This window comes from Oculina patagonica, chromosome 6, assembly GCF_052425735.1.
Source record: "Oculina patagonica isolate OP01 chromosome 6, crgOcupat, whole genome shotgun sequence".
Taxonomy (NCBI): domain Eukaryota; kingdom Metazoa; phylum Cnidaria; class Anthozoa; order Scleractinia; family Oculinidae; genus Oculina; species Oculina patagonica.
In genome coordinates this window covers 1025615-1049812 of record NC_135763.1, presented here as the reverse complement: position 1 = coordinate 1049812, position 24198 = coordinate 1025615, and the positions used below count along the sequence as shown (strand labels likewise).

Below are 24198 nucleotides of genomic sequence, written 5' to 3'. Positions count from 1 at the left end.
TTTTTCTTAGAATAAACTCAAATATCAAATTCTAAATACCTGTTGTTTTTAATTAGTGACTGGGTGAAAAAGCATAGGTGACTTTGTTGTGCAATGCCCTAACCTCAAATAAAAGCTAACCGTCCAAACTGAATGCTTAACCCTAATCACTTATTAACTGAGTGCTTAACCCTAATCACTTAACTGAGTGCTTAATCCTTCTCACTTAAACAAGTGCCTAACCCTGATAAGCATGTACAAATACCCCTAAGCTCAAACAGAAGCTAACCGCAAGGAAACTGGGATGAAGCTAACCCGCAAGCAAACTGGGATGAAGCTAACCGCAAGCAAACTGGGGTGAAGCTAACCGCAAGCAAAATGGGGTGAAGCTAACGGCAAGCAAACTGGGGTGAAGCTAACCGCAAGCAAAGCGATTCTGCAGTCTGTAATATTTCCGCCTTTGAAATTCGGCATTCTAAATTCTGCAAATGTCAGACACTGCTTGTACAGCACTGGTGAAAATTAAATAATGACAACGATAAAAAAAGACTCAATTCAAATTAAGTCTTGCAGCTTGTTTATTATGAACACATCATGGCAATAACTTAACTACTTTTAGATTAATGTGCAGTGACTTTCTGTTTTGTTACTCAAGAGTAAATCATGAAGTTAAAAATAAAATAAAATGTAAAACAATAATAATTACCCGTAAAAACCTAATAGTACTTGTTAGAGCCTCTGTCTTGGAACAGAAGCATCACCACAAATATTAGCCATAATAACAAAGTGGATGCCTAATGGAAATTTACTGAAATCCTGTCAACAAGTGCTAAGACCTGAAAAAATTGAACTGGTTTAAAAAAATTGAACTGGTTTGAAAAAAATAAACTGGTTTGAAAAAAATGAACCAAGATAAAAATTAAACCACAACATATACACTACTTAAGAGATGGAGGAGAGAAAGTGGTCATTGAATTAAAGAGAATTTCCCATTGTTTGCCAGAGTTTGCAGTTCCAAACTAGAGAGCAAATTCCATTTTTTGTTGTTATGTACTGTATACTACTGTATTTATAAAGTTAAAACTGTTAAGTATTAGAGTTGGGATGACCTACATATACTTGTAAGGTGAGCTCGTTAGGGAGGGCACGAAAGAATTCTCTTTCTGAATTATGTGTGTGATACAACTATATGAGATTAAAAAGACTTGCTCCATGTCACTCATTTTTTCCTTGTAAAGAGTTATTTAAGAAAGAATAGACCACTTATAACAAAAGTACTGGTAATATAAATGTAAAATCGCAAGGGAAAGACCAAAGAGTCTGTTTAACACTGCGTATTGGTTGTGAAGAGTACTATATCCACAAATAACTTGTTTGGTGATCAGCCGCCATTTTGATTTTAAACCCAGCGATCTCCTGCGAATCATACAAGCAACTTGAGGCAAGTCTAGTGATAAGACACTCACTGCTGTCACTGCTGAGCTAGTGCTTCGTCTTGCCTCATGCCTCTACAGCCATGCTGGTTACAGGAGGCTCCTGTTAGGAGAGGTTCAATTGTATTATTATGCACAACAATAAACCTTTTGTTCACTCTTTACTGTAGTTGCAACTTTTGCTCAAGAATCTGATGCTGGATTCTGATGCAGACACACCAGAAGAAAAACTGTTAGCTTGGTGTCGACAGTCAGTCAGAGGGTGAGAGATCTTTTGTTCTATTAATAATAGAAACAGCAGGGGTATTTTGCAGAACACAGAATGCAGAACGCAGAATGATGGTTAGCGGTTTGCTTGCAGTTAGCTTTCGCTCCAGTTTGCTTGCAGTTAGCTTTTATTTGTTGGTTAGGGCATTACACTATCCCTGTTTTGTCACCATTATTCTGCATTCTGCAAAATACATGTATTACTGCCCTAATGGAAACTCTATAATGAGAAAAAATGTGATCAACTAAGAGATATTTTCCAACTGTAACACTTCATACTTAAAGCACAGTTTGTCGAGCAATGCACCAGCCATGAGTTCGAATACCACTGTAGCCTTGAATTTTTGTGGGGGCAAAGCCGCCACATTGTTATCGACTGCGGGATTTATTTATTTATTTGTGTGTGGGTTTGCTTGTGTCACGTGGTCTTCTGCGAGAGAGCCTGGGGATGAGTCGGCGGTGCGTGTCGAGTAGGCCATATTGGATTTTGGTGTGTTGTACGTTTCGTGTGGTTTCTTTGATTTCACTGAGCTGTCCTTTTAGTTGCTCGTCATTACAGCAGCTCACGAAGTCATACTAGCCAACATTTCGTTTGACTGGAAGTCTGTGCAGGTTGCACATCAATTCAAGAGGAGCTTTTACGCTTACGCAAGCCAATATTGAAAGCCGCAGAAACAGCACAATTTAATACATTTGTACTTGAATCAGTCTATATGGCTATATGTTCTGATATATGTAAATTATTCTGCAATGCATACCTACGGAGCGATATAATAAACAAACCATTTTAGTGCTACTGGTTAAAAAAGAAAAAAAAAAGGAAAGAAGAAAAAAATTGTCCCCTCTGGGATTCGAACTCGGGCCTCTGGCGACCTCTCGTTCCCCAGTCAGATGCCTACCCAACTGCGCTACGCTTACATTCTTAATGACGTAAGGGCGAAAATATCGTATATCAATGTAATAGACATTCCGCTGTTTATCTGTTATCATGTGCATCAAAGAAATGTTTGAATCACCTGCTGCTCATAAATTTTCAAGGAATGAATTTGCAAAAAATCACAAAGATTATTTGCCGCAATAAATAGCAGCCTTAAGGTAATTGAATGTACTAAATGAATTCACAAAAAAGAAGAATCAAATTTGAAATTATCAAGCCCCCACACGTACGCATCGCGGACCGATTTTTTTTCATGGCAAAAAGCAATTGCTTAAAATGCATACTTCATATTAAATTAATTTCATTCATTTTGTGTTTCAACTGCAGTTTACATGTCTTTTATAACATTTACTTTGTCAGCACAATAATTTTATGAAATGAATCCTTGAGGACTGTAACAGTTGTTGAATAAAAGGACTTCTGAATATTACTGTGGTGGAACAAGTCGTATGATATTTCTTGCACAAAAAAAGGATTTACTCAGTGTCTGGTTAAGCACTCTCTGATAGTGTGCAATGTACTTTGATCAAGTGTATTTACTGGGTTGTAATTACACTTTGACAAGCATCAAGTTGACAATGGTAAATAAATGAATCATTGTACATTTTATTGTAGGTATGATGGAGTAGAGATCAAGAACTTTACCACCAGTTGGAGGGATGGACTGGCATTTAATGCCTTGATCCACAGATACAGGTAACCTGCTTTTGTCAGTAACACAAACCCACTTTTCCTGTATTTTCCTGTTTACATTCTTCAAGTGTTGTATGGGATTAGAAAACAGCATAACATGGCAATTACTTTAAAGCAATTTTTTTTTATCTTTCTGATTAAGCTACTGTAAAATTCCGGTCATAACACCTGGGCTTATACAACTTCACAAGGGGTTTTGTGTGGGCTTATAAATGGAGGGGCTTATATCCAGGGGGGGGGGGGGGCTTATTAGAGAAACAAAAAAATGTTTCGAATGAGCCATGCCAGTGTCGATCGAAATAGGTTTTTTGTTAAAAAGTCACAATAAAGCAACATTAATCCATGTTCAGTACTGCATCCAGCAGAGGGGGGCTTATAACTGGATGTATTTTCTTTCTCCAGGTAGATGGGGTAGATGGGCCTGTAACCAGGGGGGGGGGGGGTTACAAGCAGGCGGCTTATAACCGCAATTTTACGGTATCATGTTTTATGCACTGTACAGTGTAGGTTCGTGCAGTGATCCCTGGCTGGGATCACTGCATTGTGTTTTTGGGCAATGCATTTTACTTTCATAGTACCTGGGTATTGTTGGAAAATTGAAATGCTGGGCGCAACCCTGTGATGGACCAGCATTCAATCCAGCGGGGATAAGAGATACTCCTAGTCACTTCATGTTATGGAAATTAGGATAAGCAATGGCCTGATGGGAACTAGGCCTGAAATCAATTTAACCTTAACCTATGTACATAGGGTCTATTCTGAAATAATTATACAGACTGAAGTACAGTGTTACATTTAGAATTATACAGAGAGATGTAATAAAAGAAAAATGAAAGGCCATACAAGTAAACAGAACATGTTATGATATTTTTGTTGTTCTTGTGTGTGCATGCATTAACTTTATTTCATGTCTTGTTTTTTGTAGACCACATCTGTTTGACTACAGTGACCAACTGGACAAGACTCCTACCCACTGCTGCGAAAATGCTTTCTCTGTAGCAGAGCAGTATCTTGATGTAGACAGGCTTCTGGACCCTTCAGGTACAGATACTGCATTGATCATCAGCCCTTGTTAAAATCAGGCTCTGTAAAATTCCAATTCCTTGTTCAAAAGGTTTTTGTTGTTGGGCTGACTTGTTTCCTTTTTTTGGTGGGGGGAGGGGGGGGGGGTGGCCGAGTTTCTATCGGAAGGAATAAGATAAGATAAGATAAGATAACTTTATTTATACACGGTTTTTCCATCAGTCAATTAAGTTACTGGACTATCTACCTATCTAACTAACTACAAAAATTTAATAACAACAAATTCAAAATAACAAAAGAAAAGTCTGCTTTTCATGGAGGGCGTGCCTAAAATTTACTTAAAATTTAGATATTACTTTAAACTGTGCCGACTTAATTTAGATTTGAAATCGGCCAGTGAAGATGCTTGTCTTAGGTCTACAGGTAAGTTGTTCCACAACTGAGCTCCGCTGTACGAAAAACTTTTCTTGAGATAATCAGTTCGAGGTTGTGGAAGAACTAATTTGTTTTCGGTATTCCTTAAACGATAAGCACTAACATCGTCACGATACACGAATCTTGATCTCAGATAATCAGGAGTCATACCATGTAATGTTTTATACATTAGGATAGACTTCTGTTCCAATCTTTGATAATAGAGTCTTCGCCACCCCAGTGTCCGGAACAAATCATCTAAATTACTATCATGACCAGTAGAACTAAATGTACAAGCTAACGAGAGCTGAATTTTGCCTTTTTGGGTCTCAATTGAAAGGATGCTTTATCTGAAAAAGCCCATGGGCTTATATTCTGCAGGGTTGGGGCGGGGGTGGTTGATTATCAGAAAGAGTGATGTGTCTGAGATTTAAGACTTACTTCTAGGAAGGCTAATTTTCAGTAGTGTAGCAGCTCTCATTAGCATGTAATTCTACTGGTCATCTAGTGTAGCAGTTGCTATCGTTTTTGGGCTTGGGGCATTGTCCCTGTTGTTTGTTCTATTGTTCTTTTGAAAGTTAGTGAGCCAATCATTTGAGACGTTGCAAAAGCGCCACTCGAACCATATTTCAGCAACCGAGGGGATGGTACAAACTGATGGTGTACAATAAAGTTAAAATATTACAAACCTGCCTCTATAGTAGTTCAATTTTGTTTAGTTTGAAATTTTATGAACTAGTAATAAAGAAAGTTTGAGAAATTGATGCCTAAGTTATGTTCACATTTCCTAGATGTTGTGCGTGATCGTCCTGACAAGAAATCAATCCTGATGTACGTCTCCAACTTGTACAACAAACTGGCACCTGGCGTGACACACATGACCGTGCAGAGGAATGGCACGAGTTCGTCACGCAAAGTTGAGAAGTCAGAGCACACGCATACCGTGTCGAAACGCACGATCAGCAGCACGTATCACACGGAACACACTGTGAAACACGTTAAGAAGGGATATGACGAGAGAGAGCCTGTGCGATATGTGACCACTACCAGTACAACAGTGAAGGAACCGCCGATACAACACTCCGCTATCACAACTGTGGTAAGTCATAGATATTCACCCCGCCCTTGCAGGGGGTCGTGAAGTAGCCACTCCCCCCCCCCCCCCCCAACAACGAAAAGCAACTAGGGGGGTAGGGAAAAAAGATTTATTACATTTTAGAAATGAGTAGAATCGGTGAAAGTTATTTCTACTGCATTTGCGTTTCAGCTTACATATATGTGTTTATTATGGATTTTAGGATGTGAAAGCAGTTTAGTTTTAAATCACTAAATGTAAGGGAGATACCTAATCTCTAATCACAAATTATACGAATTGTCTTAAAATGGCCAGTTTAAAATCTCTACACCTTCCTGACTCAAACATCAATTGAGGAAATCACAATAACTTTCGTTGTAGCTAATAAATGGATATGCGGTTGTTGCCCTTGAAAAGTTTGCAAAAACCAACAGAAAAACAAAGTTTTTAATTTACTTTTTTTAAAAGTCTAGCATATTTGTAAAGGAACTCAACTGAATAGAAATTTTTAATTGAAGCATTATATGTTGTTAAATCTTTAGGTTGAACGTACTCAGGAATCAGAGCGACCTGACTCCATGGTGAGTGAAACAAGCAGCGTGCGAGATTCTGTTGGCTCCTTCAAAGAATGGGAAGACTACAACTCTGCACTGCAAGATGTCTTGAACTGGCTGTCACAGGCCGAAAGGACTCTGGAATCACAAGAGAACATTTCAGATGATGTTGATGCCGTGAAAAAGCAGTTTCATGGGCACGAGGTATAGAACTATCTTAATTGTCTCGGCTCGTGTTTTCCAAACAAACTCTTTGGAATCGAGAGAGGTTTTTCATTCTGTGACGCAAACATTATAGAAAGTTTGCTCACTTGTTGGAAAACGATCATGTCACATGCTCTCGATTTGGAAAAAACAACCACTGCTTGTACGGCGTTTACGTATCTTTCATGTAGTAAATGTCGTGTAATTTAAGTTTTTTAGATGCTTGTCTTCTAGTTAGATTCACCTCGGCAACAGTCTTCCTGAAAAGACGGAAAACAACCGAAGAAATGAAAAACAGAATTCAACCTTCGATTTTCAAGTTTCTTTGTTTCACAAGGAAACGGAACTCAAAACTCAAACATTGGGATCGTAAATTGCTTTCACAGAGGAAATGCCATTTTTTGCCAAAATTCAAGTAACCACCAGCCTCGTTCCTGGAGTCTTTCTTCTTTCCAGGCCCTGGAGCGGGTGCAGAAGGATGAAAGAATCTGGGCACAATTCTGAGTGTGATTTTAACACCACACAGTTGCGCTGATTGTTGTTCTTTACTTGGTTCCAGGACTTTATGATGGAGCTGACTTCTCATCAGTCGGACGTGGGTGCGGTGCTGGAGTTTGGTAACCAGTTGATCAGCGAGGGGCTTGTGAACGAGAAGGAAGAAAACGAGATTCGAGAACAAATGCTCTCACTTAACGACCGATGGGAAGCGTTGAGAATGGCGGCTATGGACAGGCAGACAAAGTATGAACAGAATAATGGCTCTTTAGAAATTTTGTTGTTGTAATATAGTCCTTGGACTATATGCCTTCAGAGGTATTTCTTTTTTCTCGTTTTTTACCGGAATGATTGCAATACCACTGTAACATTTGCTCCATCACAGTATTACCATGCTCCTTGGTGAAATACGCAGCTGTTTCGGTGCGAATTGTAATGGGACGGTTCTTTTCACTGAAAGCTTTCAAATTGTTCAGTTTTTTGTTTGTGGAAAAATGTACTGTACCATTTGGCGAAAATAACTTTCACCGGTTTTTCTACAAAAATGGAAAGCGCTCTTAGTGTCCACTCTAGTATCCTCATTCCGGACATGATTAACCTTGGGCCCAGTTCTCCGCCGACTTCGGCTCTCCAACTGATCGGTTCATAGGGCGATAATTAATATATGTTCCTCCGTGCGCTTCGCGAGAGAGGGCTTTTGTGCTCGGCTATAAATGTCCTTTTGTACCTCTCTCAAACCATCTGTGGTCAACCGACAGGACCTTGGACTTATCCAGGATAACTGAGTGATCTTTATGGCCTTTGGGAAAAAGAGGTTCAGCAAGTCCCGTTTATATTGTCAACGCTGTAGTGTACACGTTCATGACGTGGATGAAAGCTTTCAATTTTCAATTTTAATTTTTATGAGATAGAAAGTAGTCTGAAGTGCCAACCATCTCGCCATACTCCATATCACCTTAACCCCCTCGGGGGTTAGGATGAGACACTTCAGACAAGATACAAAACTAAAATTTTTTTCAGGCTTCATGTGCAGTTAATGGATCTCCAACAGAAGCAAATTAACGCTCTAGCTGACTGGCTGACTGTGGCAGAGCAGAGAATCAACAGCTCTGAGGCGATCGGGTCAGACCTTGACACAGTCAAGCGCCAAGTGGAAAATCACAAGGTTTGGAATTTAATTTCTCTTGTTAATCTTTTTATGCTCCGTTCTTGATTGGAAGACAATTTCTCTTGATAGAGTTATGCGACGTAAAAAAGTCCCGAGTCCCTGGCTTCTGTGCCATCTTACCCTCAGGCGGTCCGTCCAGTGACAAGAAATGTTCTTGATATACAGCCCCCCTCCCCCTGATCACTCTGCAGAATATTTTACTCACAGAACTTTGAGAAAATGAGGCAACCACAATATCATCCAAGTTAAAACAAGGGAATTTTTTTATCTTTTGCGAGATCTTTGTATGTTGCAGTGTATAGAGCTGACTACAGACCGAGAGTTGAGTTGATTCACAAGTATATTAGAAGCCTGTTACTGCTCTAAACAGCTTAGCAATGCCAGTATTTTACATGAACACATGTATCAGACGTTTCCTTGTCCTTACATCCGCTTTTGTTTTCTTTTTGTTTTTGCTGCTAACGTATTTCAGAACGTGTGTTAGCACTCGCCCCCCTCCCCAGCCAACTACATGTAAAACCCCCACTCAAACCCTTATACGGTATCTATTTGTGGTGTTAACTTCATACTAGTTTTAGAGAAGCGGTAACGTTAATGTTGTGTGACCACCTTCTTTTGTGTTATTAATGTTATTGCATGACACAGTTTTTCCAGGAAGATCTTGAGAAGCAGCAGCAACAAGTGAACTCTCTGACGCACATGGTTGTTGTAGTTGATGACAGCTCTAATGAGAGTGCTACCGCTGACCTGGAGGAACAGCTGGCGGTTCTTGGCGAACGTTGGTCAAATGTGTGCAAGTGGACAGAACAAAGGTCAGTTTATTCCTTATTGCGCATGCTTGACGGTATCGTAGTGCTGGCCTAAAAGGACGCAGCCTCTTGGAACTAGCATGTGCGTAGACGTTTCCTTTTTGCGATGTAAGAAAATAGAAGGCGTCTGCGCACAGGCTGCTGGGAACGAGATTATAAAAAAAATGCGTATGTAAATGAGAAAGCTGAATACTACATCATCATAGAGTTTTGTCTGTCTTCCTTAGCGTGTAAATTTTTCTTACTTTCGTCTTCCAAACGTACTGTAGTTATAAGGGAAGAGTTCAAAACAATAATTCTACCTTAAGATTTGAGCCTACGGGCCTCTTTACATGAGAGCCGAGATGAGTTTTCATCCCTGGATGAAAAAATTTTCATTTTACATGAGCGTGTTCATCCCGGGATGCCGGGACGTAAGTCGTCCCACCCGAGTTGAATTCATCTCGCACGTGCTTACATTACATTATATTTCATCCCGGAAAGACTGTTTTCATGAGGTTTTTCGTCACGTTTTATCCCGGGATGACATTTCATCCCGGTGCTTAGGACAGGGATGAAATCGTCCCGGGATGAGTTCATCCCAGGACGAAATCATGTATCATCATGTAGACAGCAACAAGAAAATGACCAGACACCGAGATGAATTCATCCCGGGAGGAAAGTCATCCCGGGACGAAAACTCTCATGTAAAGAGGCCCTAAAGGTAAGAGCAATTACCCTTGCTGTTCTTCGTACATTATCTTGAGAACAGATACATTTGTTACAAAACATCGTAGATAGAGCAATAACCCGCCATAGGTTGGAGGTTTGATGTCTGTTCACCACGTCACTATAAGTACCAACGATACCAGTAAGAAAATTCACAGGAATTCTTTTAGCTGGTCACACAATCCTTCATCCCGACTTTCCGAAGGAAAGATTGTGTGACGCGCCAAAAGAAGGTATACTGCGCTCAAATAGTTGTCAGTCAAGGCTTGGTTTAGCCTGCGAATACAGCCGCCTCTCATCGCTTCCAGAGGTGGGAGCGATGAAAGGCGGATGTATTCGCAGGCTAGGCTTGGTTTTTAAAGGAAATGAAGTTCCTTTGCTAAACGTTTGTTGTATTTTTCACCGTAGGTGGACAATGCTGCAGGATGTGTTAAAGAGCTGGCAAGAGTACAGAGACGAAGAAAGAAGACTGTCAAAATGGCTGTCAGAAAAAGAATCACAGATAGAAGATCTGAAGCACATTGATTTGGGTGATGTCGATGTGGTCAAGAAAGCTCTTAAAATTTTCATGGTTAGTGTTCGGTAACATTGTCGTAGCTTTTTCGTTTTGATGTGCTTGTTGATTTTCTTTCTTTCTCCACCCTCTTGATCGCATGTATATATTGTGGTTCAATTTTACCCTTGGTACAATTTGTGTTTTCCGTTGTTTTATATTCATTATCATATATTACCATACACCAGCACAAAGGAAAATACCAAATTTTATTATATAAACTGCAGTGGTATAGTGAGTGGTAGCAAATCGAGAAAAATGGTATCACACATGTGTGGATAAAAATGGTATCCACACATGTGTGATATCATTTTTGACCAATCAGATCGCAGAGTTTGCCGTGTTTCAATGCTCAATGAGCCAAGTTTTATCGATATTAAGGCAAAACATCTTCGGATCTTCCTCGGCAATCTTTGGTTATGATCGGAAAACTGCGGACATTTTCGGAAAAGTTTGGAAAATGTTCGGAATCATTCGTACGACCTTCGGACAAAATTTTGAAAATCTTCGAAAATCTTCGGAAAATGGCCGGAAATCTTCGGAAAATCGTCAAAAACATCGTAATTAGTAGGTTTATATAATAAACAGAATAATACATGGTTGCTTGGATATATGAAATTTATCTTCTCGTGTTCAAAACCGATATCTCACTCGTTCGCTGCGCTTACTCGTGAGTTATCGATTTGAACACTCGAAGATAAATTTCATATCTCCGCGCAACCATGTATTATCCTCTATGTACTAAAGGTAAATTGAACCACAACATATATCTTACCTTCTTTTCTTTTCGTGGTTTTGTTTTCATCCTTTAGTTTTACATTTTCCTTAAAACATTTTCTTTTTTCACAGAACGTGGAGCAAGAAATGGAAGCACAACAAGCTACATTTGGAACTTTCAATCTCGCTGCCGAAAAGGTCGCTGAAAACTTGGACGAGAATTCTCCAGGAGTGACTGACATTCAGGAGAAAATGGAAGAGTTTAATGACAGATGGAACAAAATAACCACTGAAGTTTCCAGTAGAATCGCCTTGGTAAGAATTGCAGTCGAGCTTATCGTAGCGTTGCGAAAATTCTGTTTGATTCTTTACTGAATACATCTTTTAATTTGTTTCCTAATTTTTCAGTCAATCACAGAGTTATCAACGTCATCTATGTAATGTTATTAGTAATCAGCACTCTCTGTTGTTGGCAGTACTAAGATGTTTTCGTTTCTTCACAAAATTTTTCCCACGGCCGTTCCATGTAGCTGTCAACGCTGAGTATAAATTGTTGCATGATGAATACTTTAAAAGGGGGGCAGGAGTGTCGCAGTGGTGAGAGCGCTCGCCTCCCACCAATTTGGTCTGGGTTCGAATCCAGGACCCAGCGGCGCGCTCTGGAATAACATGCCAATCTCGAGCCCAGAGTGTCTCCCGGCTCCGCGGTCCGTCAGCGGTTGGTCAGCGGTAGGGTCGCCGGTAGACACTCTGGGAAACTGAAATGTATTTCTCTTTCTCTATTGGCCCTCACAGAACAATAGAAATCAACACGGAAGTCTGAAAATCTTCCCGGAAGTAAACCAAACCGGAAACCCTGCAAAAACATTTTTTTGTTTTTCATGGTCAAATGTTCAGAAGTATCAGCTTAATTTTGTAAAAACACCTAAGAAATCGTGATATGGCTCTAAATAAATGAAGTATTTTCTAATGCTTCTCTTCTCTTTGAACGTAAAAGATACCATGAATAAAAGTGGACTTCCTTTAAACGTCGATTCTGAACGGAGTTTTTAAACAACAAACGACGGCGTCACCAAGGACAAGGTCGTTTGAAAACTCAATTTATAGTTGACTTACAAATCTCGCTAGAACTACTGTTTTCATTCAAATCTCCGTTCCGGTTAAACAACTGAATATGGCAGACAGTGCACGATTCAAAATAATTACTAATAACGCAAAATTTGAACAAAACGCGTTGTTGTTTTGCTGAAAAAAAATGAATTGTACAAAAATTATAACACACGTGTGCACGTGCTAAGTCGCCAAAATGCTAATTACGCCTTTTGAATAGCGTTGACCTGTGTGCGTGGGGCCGTTAACGTCTTTATTAATATCACCGCCATTCAACGAGGAAAAAATTGTTTGCTCGAAAACATGCAACCTATCCTGAAAAGATGCGCTGTCAGCGAGAAGCCTTTCCAATATACAAAAGTCGCCAAACAAAAGTATGCGAAAGTCGCCAAAGAAAATTTGTTTATGAACAGAACAATAGCTTGTCTGTGCGCTGTGTATTATGTAAATTTCTTAGCTGTCCTCGGCAAAACAACAACGGACACACGCACGCAGTCTTCACGGACGGAATCCTGGAAGGCTTACAACACTTTTGTTTTAAAACAAACATAGCAGAATGCTCAAGAAAGAGACTAAAGGAAATCAAAACACCAGACGCATTTTTGTTAACTGCAGGACGTTATTGTTACTTGTGTTGAATCCATTAACACCAGTAATACTGTAGTTCAACTTTCTCGATTTACTTCCGTTCTGGGAAATTTACTTCCGCTTGGAACTACGAGCATGCGCAATAAAAAACGGAAGACCAAGGTTCTTCCTGAAATCGACCTGAAATTGATCTGATCGATTCCAGTTTCCCAGAGTTCATCCCATACCGCTGACCGACTAGATGAACTCTGGGCTCGAGATTGATAACATGCCTAAATGTCTTAAAAACGCCGCATCAGTTAATAATTTTAAGAAAATTATCAAGAAGGTAGCTGACTTCCCACAAGGCAATCATGTAAAGCAGTTTTAGTTTTAGTTTCTTTAATACTTGAGCTTATTGTAACTGATGGTTTCCCGTGTTTAAATAAAGTTTTTACATAAAATTAATTATTACATAGTTTGTTATTGGTTCTCGTCTTTTTCTTCGGGTTCTCCGGTTTTCCTCCTTCTACAAAAACCAACACTTCCAAACTCCAATTTGATCTTTGATGCACGTACACTTTTTAACGAGCTCCTGAGCTCTTCTGTGTTACGTGGGTAAATAAATTGCATCTTTTACATTAACAAAATCGTGCTGGCCTAGTGCTGATGCAATCGATTCGATGGAGTAATTCTTTAGTTAGTACCTTACTGCAACAGAAACTGGAGTCTTGCACTGGCTTCGATGAGCTACCGGGCTTTCATAAACAATAGATTCTAAATCAATTTTGTGTGTTCAGTTGGAAGGTATGGAGTTAAAGCTACAGCATTTTCACGCTGACTTGATTGATAAGACGCAGTGGATGAGTGACACTGAAACTCTGCTCAAGTCCCCCGCGTTCAATCTGGAGGATGACAACATTACAAGCGACAAAGTGGCTCAGCAGAGTGAACTTGTCGAGGTAACATTTGAGTTTTACTGTTGTTTAAGGACATTAATTTAAAATTTTAACAGTGTTTTCTCGTAAGCCTTTGAAGATAAATACGTTACTGTACGAGTGTTGCGGATTCGAACAAATGTTATTGTTTCTTTTGCATACATGTACTTCTAGTGAATTAAAGCTATCACTTCTCCTTCATCCTCCTAGCTTAGACTGCGAGCAGTCAGTTTTTTGTTCCTGAAATCCTACGCGCTACCGGAAAAGTTGAAATTATGTAAATGCGGGAAAGATACGAGGCGTGTTTTCGCGTTGCACGCTAGGAAAAGAAAGAGGCTGCTTGCAGTCTATTATCCCCAACAATTACTTTAACAGTGTAAACGTAAATTAAACTTAATATTGACCTTTCGAGTTTGGCAGTAATACCCTTCTTTCGCTTCCTCAGTCGCTCGACAATGCAAGAAGACAGCGCAAGCCAAGTGTGACAGCCGTTCAGAAGAAAGGAGAGGAGTTAATCGAACACTGCCGTAACCAAGGCAACATCCCCGTGTCCCTTGAACAGTCACTTGGCAACTTCTCAGATCGCTGGAACTCTGTTGGGAGTTTAATAGACGACCGCAGACATAAAGCACTGCTGGCTCGTCGGAGGCGGGATGTACAGGATTTGATGGCGAAGTTAGAAGCAGTTTTGAAGGACGTGGAGAGAGTCACGGCCAAGTTTAGCCCGGAGGTGCCTGAGAATGAATACGAAATGAAGTCACAATTGGAATTGTGTAAGGTGAGAAGGGGCACCCATCGCTAACCCAGGATACTCTTATCTGTTTAATAAATACATGATATCGAGTTCATTAAAATGTTTGGAATTAAGTCGTTTCGTTTCGTTTCTTTTCTTCTTCTTTCTTTGAACGAAAGTGAAACAATGATTTTTTTTTAAAGGGATTATGTCACGGATTTTACCAGATTTTTGAACAGCCAAAATTATATTTGTGTCGCTGAAAACCTAAAAAAATAGTCCATTTTTAAGAGCACTGAAACTGTTAACGAGCATTTTTGGCTGCAGATGGTTCGGATTGCAACTTGAAAAAGTACTTACTTTTTCAAGTTGTTTCTGCGCTTTTCAAAAAAAATCGATATTTATAGCCGTAGCCTGATTCTTCCGCAAATAAGGTTTTTTCTTACTTTAGATGTTCATAGATAATGTTTTTTATGGGTTAAGTTGCCTACCACTAATTTCAGAACAGTTAAGACCAAAAATCTGCGAAATCCCCGTGACATAGCCCCTGAAATTGGTAAATTCTGAGTCAAATACGAACGACAAACGTGAAACATTTGTCAGCTACTATCTCGACCTCATGGCGGTTGAGAACTTAAAACGACTTATCTTCAAGAAGATATTGTCTCAACTAGGACGATGAAAGTATTAAAAATCAATAAGGAGAATTTGTGAGTTGACGTGGTAACAAACTATTCCACTGCAGGTGAAACTCGAGGAAATGAACACCAATGAGGTGTCCCTGATCAAGGTGCGAGAACTGTCACGCAATCTCAGCAAGGAGGACAGACACACCCCACACCTCCAGTCTGGGGTCAAGCGCATTGACGACCGCTGGTCAAAAGCACTAGCGACTCTGGAAGATAGGCAGAAACAGCTCACGGCCGCGCTGGAGTCTGGGCCCCCAAAACAGTTTCTAAGCACAATGGACGCGGTTCTGCTCAAGATTAGAAACATGGAGTCGCAGCTGGGCTCGGAGTTCCTTATCACTGATACAGCATCGCTTGAAGAACAGCTACAGAAGTATAAGGTTAGTAAGAAGTGCTGACATAACCTTTGTGCGTACGGCCCCGCTGATGCAATTCTTTATGAAAAACTATCCGCGACTTTTTTCGTGCGAGTTAATATAAATTACGTGTCATGAGCGCTGCGATTGGTTGGAAAGAGAAATTCTTTGAATTCGTCCACTCGACACGTTAACGTTTATTGAACAAAATCTTTTATTTTCTCTCGCTATAGCGTTGTCGGAATGCAGTGATCTCTTAGTGAGATTTCATGTCACGCTTTTTTTTTCTTTCCAAAATTCAACAGAAATCCGAGCTAAGCTTGCAAACGCGAGCGTCGCTTTTTCGAGTTTGTCCAGGTTATAATCTATTCCATCCTTTCTATCGTTACTCATCTTCACTTCCAAATGAGTCCTTGTCATTTGTCGAATGCTAAAATTCTACAAAACTAGCCCATTGTCGTCGAGTTTCCTCTAATCCAGCTATGTTTTACAGTAAACTAAAGTTAGATGATAAAACTCCTTTTTTGTGAAGTTGAAGATGTCCCTGTTTTTCCCATCCGAATGTAATAAGCATTTCCGTTCCTTTTAACAGCAACTGCAGGCAAACATGACGGAGCAGCAGCGGAATATGGATTACCTGAATAGTACTGGTGACAAGTTTGTTAAATCCCTTCCAAGACAGAAATCAGAACAGCTTAGGATTAAACTCGCCGACTTGAATGACAAATGGCGGGATATCAATCTTCACGCAGAGAAACGACAGAATCAAGTAAGAAACTAATGTCTGTTTGACGTCGAAATAGTTCTTCTTGTTGTTGCACTCTTTCCGTTTCTCTGGGAGCCGCGGTGGGCTAACAGTTAGCGCGTCGGGCTCTTGATCGAGTTGTCCGAGTTCGAGCGCTGGCCAGATTTAACTGTGTTTGTTTTTGGCGGGAAAGACTTTTTGCTCTCACAGTGCCTCTCTCCACCCAGGTGTATAAATGGGTACCGGCGAACTTACTGCTGGAGGTAACCCTGCGATGGACTAGCATCCAACATAGGGTGGAGTGGAAGTACTCCTAGTCGCTTTATGTTACAGAAACCAGATATAGACACGGCAGTTGTGGGTCATTGGTGTAGTGAAGATATGCCCATCATACAATATATATGTATCGTCATATTGTGAGTAGCTTGTGACTGTTGATTTTCTTCTTGTCAGGTCGCGAAGGCTGTCAATCAGACTCGTCAGTTCACTGAAGAGATCCGAGGATTGTTCAAATGGATGACAGACGCAAGTGATTTCCTGAAGGATCAGGAGCCAGCCTCTGGAGACCCAGAAACACTGGAGGCTCAACTGGATCAGAGCGAGGTCAGATGATTCATTTCCAACATGCCCAGTATAAACTAACATGGCGAGGCCATTTATGTTGTCAGTGAAGAAGAAAACAAATACAGGTCGTCATGGTGAAAAGACGGTTTACACAAGGGTAAAATAAGCACCCAGCTATTTGTGAACAGGCTACTTTTCCCAACCTCTTTTTACCTCGAGGACTTGTTATCTTAATCCACCTTTTTCCAATATGGCGAAAAATACATTATTCTTTTGTTTTCATGTAAATTGGCCTTCGTTGCCTCGATTGCATCTGCAGAAGTCAAAAGAACCTTTGTATTAGCACGAGGCGATGAAGGCCAGTCAACATAAAGACAAAAAAATACAGTTTTTTTTCGGCCATTTTGGAAAAAGGTGTATATGTAAACTTTTTAACTCGATAAATCTCAGCAAGTTACGTTTACACACAAAATAGTTTTTAAAATTAAACGTGGTTAATCCAACAGCTTTTGAACATTTTTAAGCGTTGTTGTGAACTGGTTTTAGTAACGAACAGAAAGAAGTAGAAGATATTTTCACTCTATAAAGTTGTGAAACTATCGTGAATGTTTGGGAAAAACTCGAAAAAGCTGCGAAAATTTGAGCTTTTCAAACATTCACTGTTGTTTTGTAATCATGCTCTTGCCAGGCTTTGCAAGGAGACGTGACCAAACTTCAGCGCAAACTGGATTCGTTGAACGAGACCGGTACATACATGATCAGTAAGGCGGCGCCAAAGTTTGCAGACAAGCTGAAGGACGAGCTGGATGAGTTAAACGGACGCTGGGACGAGCTAGTGCGCGTATCGCTTAGGGTGAAAGATAACTTAGTGGCTTCCTTGGAGAAATATCAGAAATTGGCACACGACATGAAGGAGATAAGTCACTGGATCATGCAGGTCGAGAGGTCAATTGCTGATGACGAGGGAGACATTACAAGTGGAGAAATAACCAAAGAGAAGATGGATCATTACAGGGTAGAGTTTTATGACGTAACAGGTTGACGTAACGTGACATGTTGACATGACATGACATGACATGACATGACATGACATGACATGACATGACATGACATGACATGACATGACATGACATGACATGACATGACATGACATGACAATTTAATGACGTGACATGTTAACATGACGAAACATACTGACATGACGTAACAGATTGACATTTTAAGACGGAATCCACTAGGAAGTCGAGTAATATTTATTAGAGTTGGACAAAAATCAAGTACCAGAATAATTTAAATCCTATTGCGTTATTTCCTACTCTTAATAAAAGGTAAAGATGTAAGTAATTATCCGTGATAACACAAAAAATTTCTTATCAGAGTCTGAGAAAATGAATTTCAAAGTTCAAAGGTATAGGCAAAATCTCACGTGAAGCCATTTTGGAAATTCGTCTTAAGCGATTCAGTGGAATTTAGCGGAACTTCGAATTGTTTTCGATATTTGGTGTTGTTAGAAAAGATTTCTTTGATAAGATATTTGAAGCAGTAACAAAAAAGTTTGCAATAAGGTGGAAATAATTCTGGTACAAAATTTCTTATCAGGTCTGAGAAAATGATATTCAAAGTTCACAAGCTATGGGCAAAAGCTCACATCTTTTAAGCGATTCATGGGAATTCAGTGGAACTTCGAGATTTGTTTTCGATGTTTGGTATTGTTAGAAAAGATTTCTCTCGATAAGATATTTGAAGCAGTAACACAAAAGCTTGCAATCAGGTGTAAATAGTTTTGGTACATAATTTTGTCCAATAACTACTCGAAGTCCCGGCGGATTTCCTCTTAACGTGTTAACGTGGCGTGGTGTCGTTTAAACTTACTTTCTTGTAGGATGATGGCGTTTTGTTGGGTAATCAATCAATCATGTTAACTATTCTTAACTCTCATTACCTTATCTCATGTATTTGAATCGTGACGAATTAGCTATGTTTAATTTCAATAATATGTTTTTCGTTACGGTATAAAAGTCGGTCCATTTCCACTAGAGAATGCAGAATCGAATTTTTTTTATGACAACACATTTTCGTTTCATTTTTGGCAATACTTTACCTTCAAAGGATAGCTTAGGTGTCATTACACATTAAAACAAGTTAATTTTCCTTTCCTTTCTCCGTAGGAGCTCCAACAAGACATCTCAAAACGCGCCCCGGTGGTGGTGCGAATCAACACCACGGCCAATCAAATGATTGAGAACACAAAACAGGGGAGCCCCGCCCTGCTGAAGGACAACCTGAAAAAAATGAACGGAGACTGGAACCGACTGAAGACCAAGGTTGCACAGCGGCAACACGAGTTCAAGCAGACTCAGTTAGAGCTGGAGCAGTTCCACGTGTTGATTGAGCGTGATTACAAGCTGATGAGCGAGATTGATCGTGTGGTGGAGAAAAGTTATTACGTGCTGGAGGGGACTGAGGCCGAACTTGAGGATGCTCTGAGGGTATGGAAAGCGTTACGTGTTTCAAAGTGCTTCTGAAACGGAATTTTCGTATCCTTTTTATTTGCCCAATTTGTAGTTTCTAATATGCTTATAATTACGGCAAACTTTATTTTTGAAAATACTAAACGAAAAGTGCCCTTTTTCGCTGTCTAAATCGGCTTTTTGGAGCCATACAATGTCCGGGCCCTGGAACCGAGTTTTGCGACCTCTTTTGCGAAAACAAATGTTGATATTGTTTGGAAAAAAAGGAAAAAAGGTTCAAACTATATTGTTATGGTAAAATCTCAGATACGAAAATTCGTTTCAGATGCACTTTAATAAAGTTTTGTTGCTAAAGTTGCTATTGTTGTATTCAATATTGGTAATGTCTACAAAAGGTCTGAAACTTTGTCCGGGCTTAACCAATTAATTTTGTTGGATGTGAAAGATCCAATATAAGACTGAAGAAGTCTCTTAGACTACTGTGATCAGCTAGAAGATTACACAATCAAAGAAATATTTAGTTTTTCAAGTTTTACTTTCAACAGAAACCCGGTAAAACGGCAAAACGTTTTGATGTTTCGTGTTTAAGTGCAAGTCTCAACGGTGTGATTGTAACGTAACGCTTTTGTCTTCATTTTAGAATCTTAACCGTCACGCCGCGACCATCAAAGAAAGCGGCCCGGGATCGGTTCCAGATCTCGCCCGCCAGCTGACGAGCAAGAGAATCGCTGTCACTATAATCAGGAAAGACATGGATGATTATGAGGTGATTGTTGTAAAGTTCTGTTTTCCTTGTTCCATTAAATCCAGTAAGAGTTATGGAGAACATCTTGTCGATTCGGATGACATGAATGCGATCGCGCTTCAGGTGTTAGCAGTGAAGCCATCTTGGGTACCGGTAGCTTTGTCACGCGCTTTCGTGGACATTGGACATGCTCTCAAACACTTACTTTGTAATCTTGATTTAGGTTTACTGTAAATCGTTCCGTGTAGCTGATGTGGTTGTTTTTGTATATCTCTGTCAGGATCGTGTGTCAGATATTCGTGGCAAGGTTGATAAAACTCGTCAGGTTCTTGAAGGAGAAATACAACGGAGACAGCAAATGAAGAAAGACCTGGAAACAATCCGAATGTGGGTGGTCAAGATTGAAGTGCTCATCAATTCTAAATTGGCCAAACACGAGGAAGTGGATGAGAGAGAAATTAAGGTATACTTAGCAGTAAAACGAACAAGCATTACTTGAACAAACAACCAAAACAAAACAAATCAACCAACCTACCTACCAACCAACCAACAAACAAGCAATGAACAAACAAGCTAACGAACAAACGGGTTTTCGGACAGGCAAGCAGTCGAACTGACTGTTAGATAGTGTGGCATTCGCACAGGAGAGCAAACGAGCAAAACAACAATGTTTTTAAAGTACCCTAGTCAGCCACACCCTTGTATGTTTTTGTTAACATGCGAGAATTTTGGTATTAATATTTTACCCGGAGCATGTCTAAACGCACAACAAAAAAAATTTATTTCCCAAAAAAAAAAAAAAAAAAAAAAAAAGAAAAATTAAAAAAAAAAGAGCACAGCCACTTAAGGGTTCACTGTGAAACTGTTAAAGTTAATTTAACAGACTTCTAGTAACACAACTTACAGCAATGCAATAAGATTTCGCTTCACCATACAAGTTTCATAATTATTTCGATGCCATCTAAAATGGCGGAGGCCGACTAACATACAAAGGATCTGGGAACATTAAAAATTTGAAAGGCAGAGAAACAAACAGAACAACGTATCAACTGTGCTTTTCTTCTGTCCCTTACAAATAACAACCTGTTTATTGGCAAATCTATGTACATACAACTAACGTTTTCTTCTTGTTCTATAACAACAGGCTCTAGAAGAAGAGTTTTCCCTGAACCAATCCCTCTTGAACTCGGTTGAATCCACGTGCCATGAGCTGAGTAAAACTCCCAAAGGATCTTCATACCTCAAGCTGATTAAAGAACTGGAGCAACTCCAAGCAAAATGGAAAACAATCCACACCAAGTTTATAGAACTCAAAGAACAACCCGGCAAGAAACTTGAGTCGGATTTTGATACGCTTCACGGGCAGACATTGACTGATTTGGACAAAATCCAACGTGGCGTCAAAAAGCTGAAGTTAGAGTCTGCAGAACCGAGGAACATAAGAAGTCTTCTGGATAAATGTGTGGTAAGTTTTAAATTGTTTATTCCTTCTCTTTATTGTCAATTCCAAAATAATTTGCGTATCTGGATGATTTGTGAGTTAGCTATCGAAAAAAAAAATAAATAAAAACTGTTTCTACCCTACTAGAAATAGTATTCTTCTTGAATCAACTTTCTCTTGGACCCTATTGTCACATCAGCTTGTCACGCAACGGCTCATTAGGTTGAATAGCAACTCAACTGACCGGAAAAGGGATAGCTACGGACTCAGTTGTTTCAATTTGATATAGCATGGGATTGAAGATGTCAAAGTTTTACCGCTCTTCTAAATTAACGGAAACCACGAATTATATAACGTGAGTTAGAAAATGAGCTCAAGGAGAAGCGAAATCAGGGAAAATACATCTTCGACTTCTGATGTTATAAGAAGTAGCAGAACTCAAATTTTGTATTTACACTTTTGAAGACCATTTTTCTTGCTGGTTTTCTTTTTTTTTTGTTTTCTGATTATTTTTAAATTTTTGTTTTGTCTATATCGTTGAATAGTAGGCATTCAGTTCTAACCTTTGTTACGTTGTGGTAGATTTTGTGGTTCACGATAGTTTTGAAATTATTATAAAGGACTGTACTATGGTTAGACTAAGCCTGCAGACAGCTGTACGTGAGGGGTTTTACTATCAACCGATTGGTTTTAATTTTTAATAATTTAGAGCTTTTAGCGACCATTCTTTATCGTGCGGTGAGAACTTGTAGTCACCAATTCTTTTTGTTTTTACATTCCTAGACAATTATGTGACAACTAAAAGACCTTATCGATTCATTTCTTAGTTCTTCTATCAGGCTTGATCTGAGGTTTTTTCTTAACACGATCTTTTAGGACGTTTTATTTTATGGCGTTTTTCATTTGGATTAAAGATTGAGTGATAACGCTTTTTTGCTGGAAACAAGCATGATATTAGTAGAATGATCCATGATAAAAAAACTGCACTTTTTAACACACAAAAATCGGCTTGCTAATTTTGTATAATGCAAAGAGTAGTTTTGAAATGTGTTCCCCCCTTCCCGAACCCCCGCCGTATACCCTCAAGACTACTTAAAGTTCAGCATTGAATACTCACTAACTCGTTTGGAAGTTAACTAAGTAGTCCCACTGCTGAAAAGAACAATTTTTTCTTTTATTGCACAAGAAAAAAATTATTTAACCAAAGGGATGGACCGTTCATTACTTTTATATGTGAAAATTATTGAATTCCTAGAAAAATCTAACCTCACGAAGATTTTAAATTCGAAGGTGAGATGTAGAGATAATTTGAGGTTTTTCTCGCCTTAGCTATGAATTTGAGATAAGAAGCTCGTAGCCGGTTAAGTCTTGAAAGGGTGATTTTTTCCAATGTGTCGATGTTTACGTGAATCCAAGACAATATTGTTTATAGTTATAGCATTCAGTTTTGTTTTCTTTGTAAAATCAGAGTTCGATATGTATTTGTAAACTTTGGCCCTTTTTATCGAAAAATGCTTAACCGCAATAAAGTGTAAAAATTTCATTCAAAAATTGGATTAAACTTGTTGTAATTGATCCCTCCTTCTCGTTCTGAATTTCAATTATGTTATTTTGGAAATTTAAAAACAAATTGTACTGTAATTTCAACAATATCCTTTTAAGTGACCTCCCGTAGTGGATGTTTTGAGCAAGGATTTTCTGCTGTTCCGTCGACAAATTGAGTTTGGAGATTTGTAATTCCGATTATTTGCCGAGATAAGTTTGGTGGAAAATGTTTTCGTCATTTCGCGACAAGTTGAGATCTGTAGCTGAGGTAATTGTGTTCGTTGTAATTTTGTCACGTCGTGTATTCCTTTGAAGGTAGTTTTTCTGCTCTGTTGGGAACCTAGAACACTGCACGGCTGATCACGAAAACTATTGTTATTTTAATATCCGATCCTCTGTATTATTTTATGTATGCGATTCACAAAATGTTAGATATAGCATAACTTTTACCCGAAAAATTGGTAATATATTTATTAAGAGCAATAGTAAAGGCTCTGTAGCCGAAAAACTCGGTTAAGGAAAATCGTTTTTGTACCTACAGTGCCTGCAGAAAGCTTACTTAGATTTTCTGTTGTTTTCTAACTAATTAGATCCACTCAAAGTCATCTTTTTCCAGCGCTTGTAGAAAATGTATTTTATAGAGCTGAGCATATGCGGCTCCGAGCGAGCGTCGAAGCGGTGAATATGATTATCGTTGGTTTGGTAAATGTGTCAGAGAAGATTGTCTTTACACGTACAGCTTTTATTTGTCTTAAAGTTATGTAGTAGTTGCCGAAGTTTATTAAAAAATTGAAATAATTTTAAGCGACTTCCTCTTGTCCCTGTGGGCCTTATAGAAACTATTAAAATTTCACTTCTATTGATCGTCACCTCAATGAACGACCGCAAAACTCGGTCTGCATGGCGGTTTCTTAGTAAAATTCTCAGTGTTCGCGCGATCACCAGCTGATCCCGGGAAAGCCTGGGCCTACCACGGTGTTTCAGTGAAATTCGCATATGTTTGTCTTTATTTTGGAGCTAAGCCTGAAATATCAGTGAAATCCTCGTCACTCAACTCAAACCATTGAGATTCGCTTTGAGCTCGACGAGTATAGGACTGATACTTCAGGCTATTTGAGGCTTTACTTAGCGGAGCTAATCGATTTTCGTTGAACAGTCTTGCTATATTGAATCAAATTGCGATGACGATCTTTTGCGTTTCAACATAAGCTTTCGTTGATTCTTAATTCATTAGCGTCGACTAAGTTCCCTTTTAAGATCGCTTA

General features: G+C 39.3%; 1 protein-coding gene across 4 annotated transcripts in view; it reads left to right on the top strand.

Moving 5' to 3' along the window:
• Window positions 1–24198, top strand: part of LOC144658552 (dystrophin-like) — a 69159-nt gene that overhangs the window by 7136 nt on the left and 37825 nt on the right. For all 4 annotated transcript variants that reach the window (XM_078518986.1, XM_078518987.1, XM_078518985.1 and 1 more), the window contains exons 7-26: window positions 1583–1674; window positions 3232–3312; window positions 4235–4350; window positions 5538–5845; window positions 6364–6579; window positions 7139–7320; window positions 8095–8239; window positions 8888–9054; window positions 10168–10330; window positions 11162–11344; window positions 13507–13668; window positions 14090–14422; window positions 15123–15446; window positions 16015–16191; window positions 16621–16770; window positions 17420–17746; window positions 18900–19220; window positions 19843–19968; window positions 20228–20410; window positions 21092–21412. In XM_078518986.1, coding sequence (XP_078375112.1) covers window positions 1583–1674; window positions 3232–3312; window positions 4235–4350; window positions 5538–5845; window positions 6364–6579; window positions 7139–7320; window positions 8095–8239; window positions 8888–9054; window positions 10168–10330; window positions 11162–11344; window positions 13507–13668; window positions 14090–14422; window positions 15123–15446; window positions 16015–16191; window positions 16621–16770; window positions 17420–17746; window positions 18900–19220; window positions 19843–19968; window positions 20228–20410; window positions 21092–21412 — 4077 coding nt within the window. The remainder of the gene's footprint in view (window positions 1–1582; window positions 1675–3231; window positions 3313–4234; window positions 4351–5537; window positions 5846–6363; window positions 6580–7138; window positions 7321–8094; window positions 8240–8887; window positions 9055–10167; window positions 10331–11161; window positions 11345–13506; window positions 13669–14089; window positions 14423–15122; window positions 15447–16014; window positions 16192–16620; window positions 16771–17419; window positions 17747–18899; window positions 19221–19842; window positions 19969–20227; window positions 20411–21091; window positions 21413–24198) is intronic.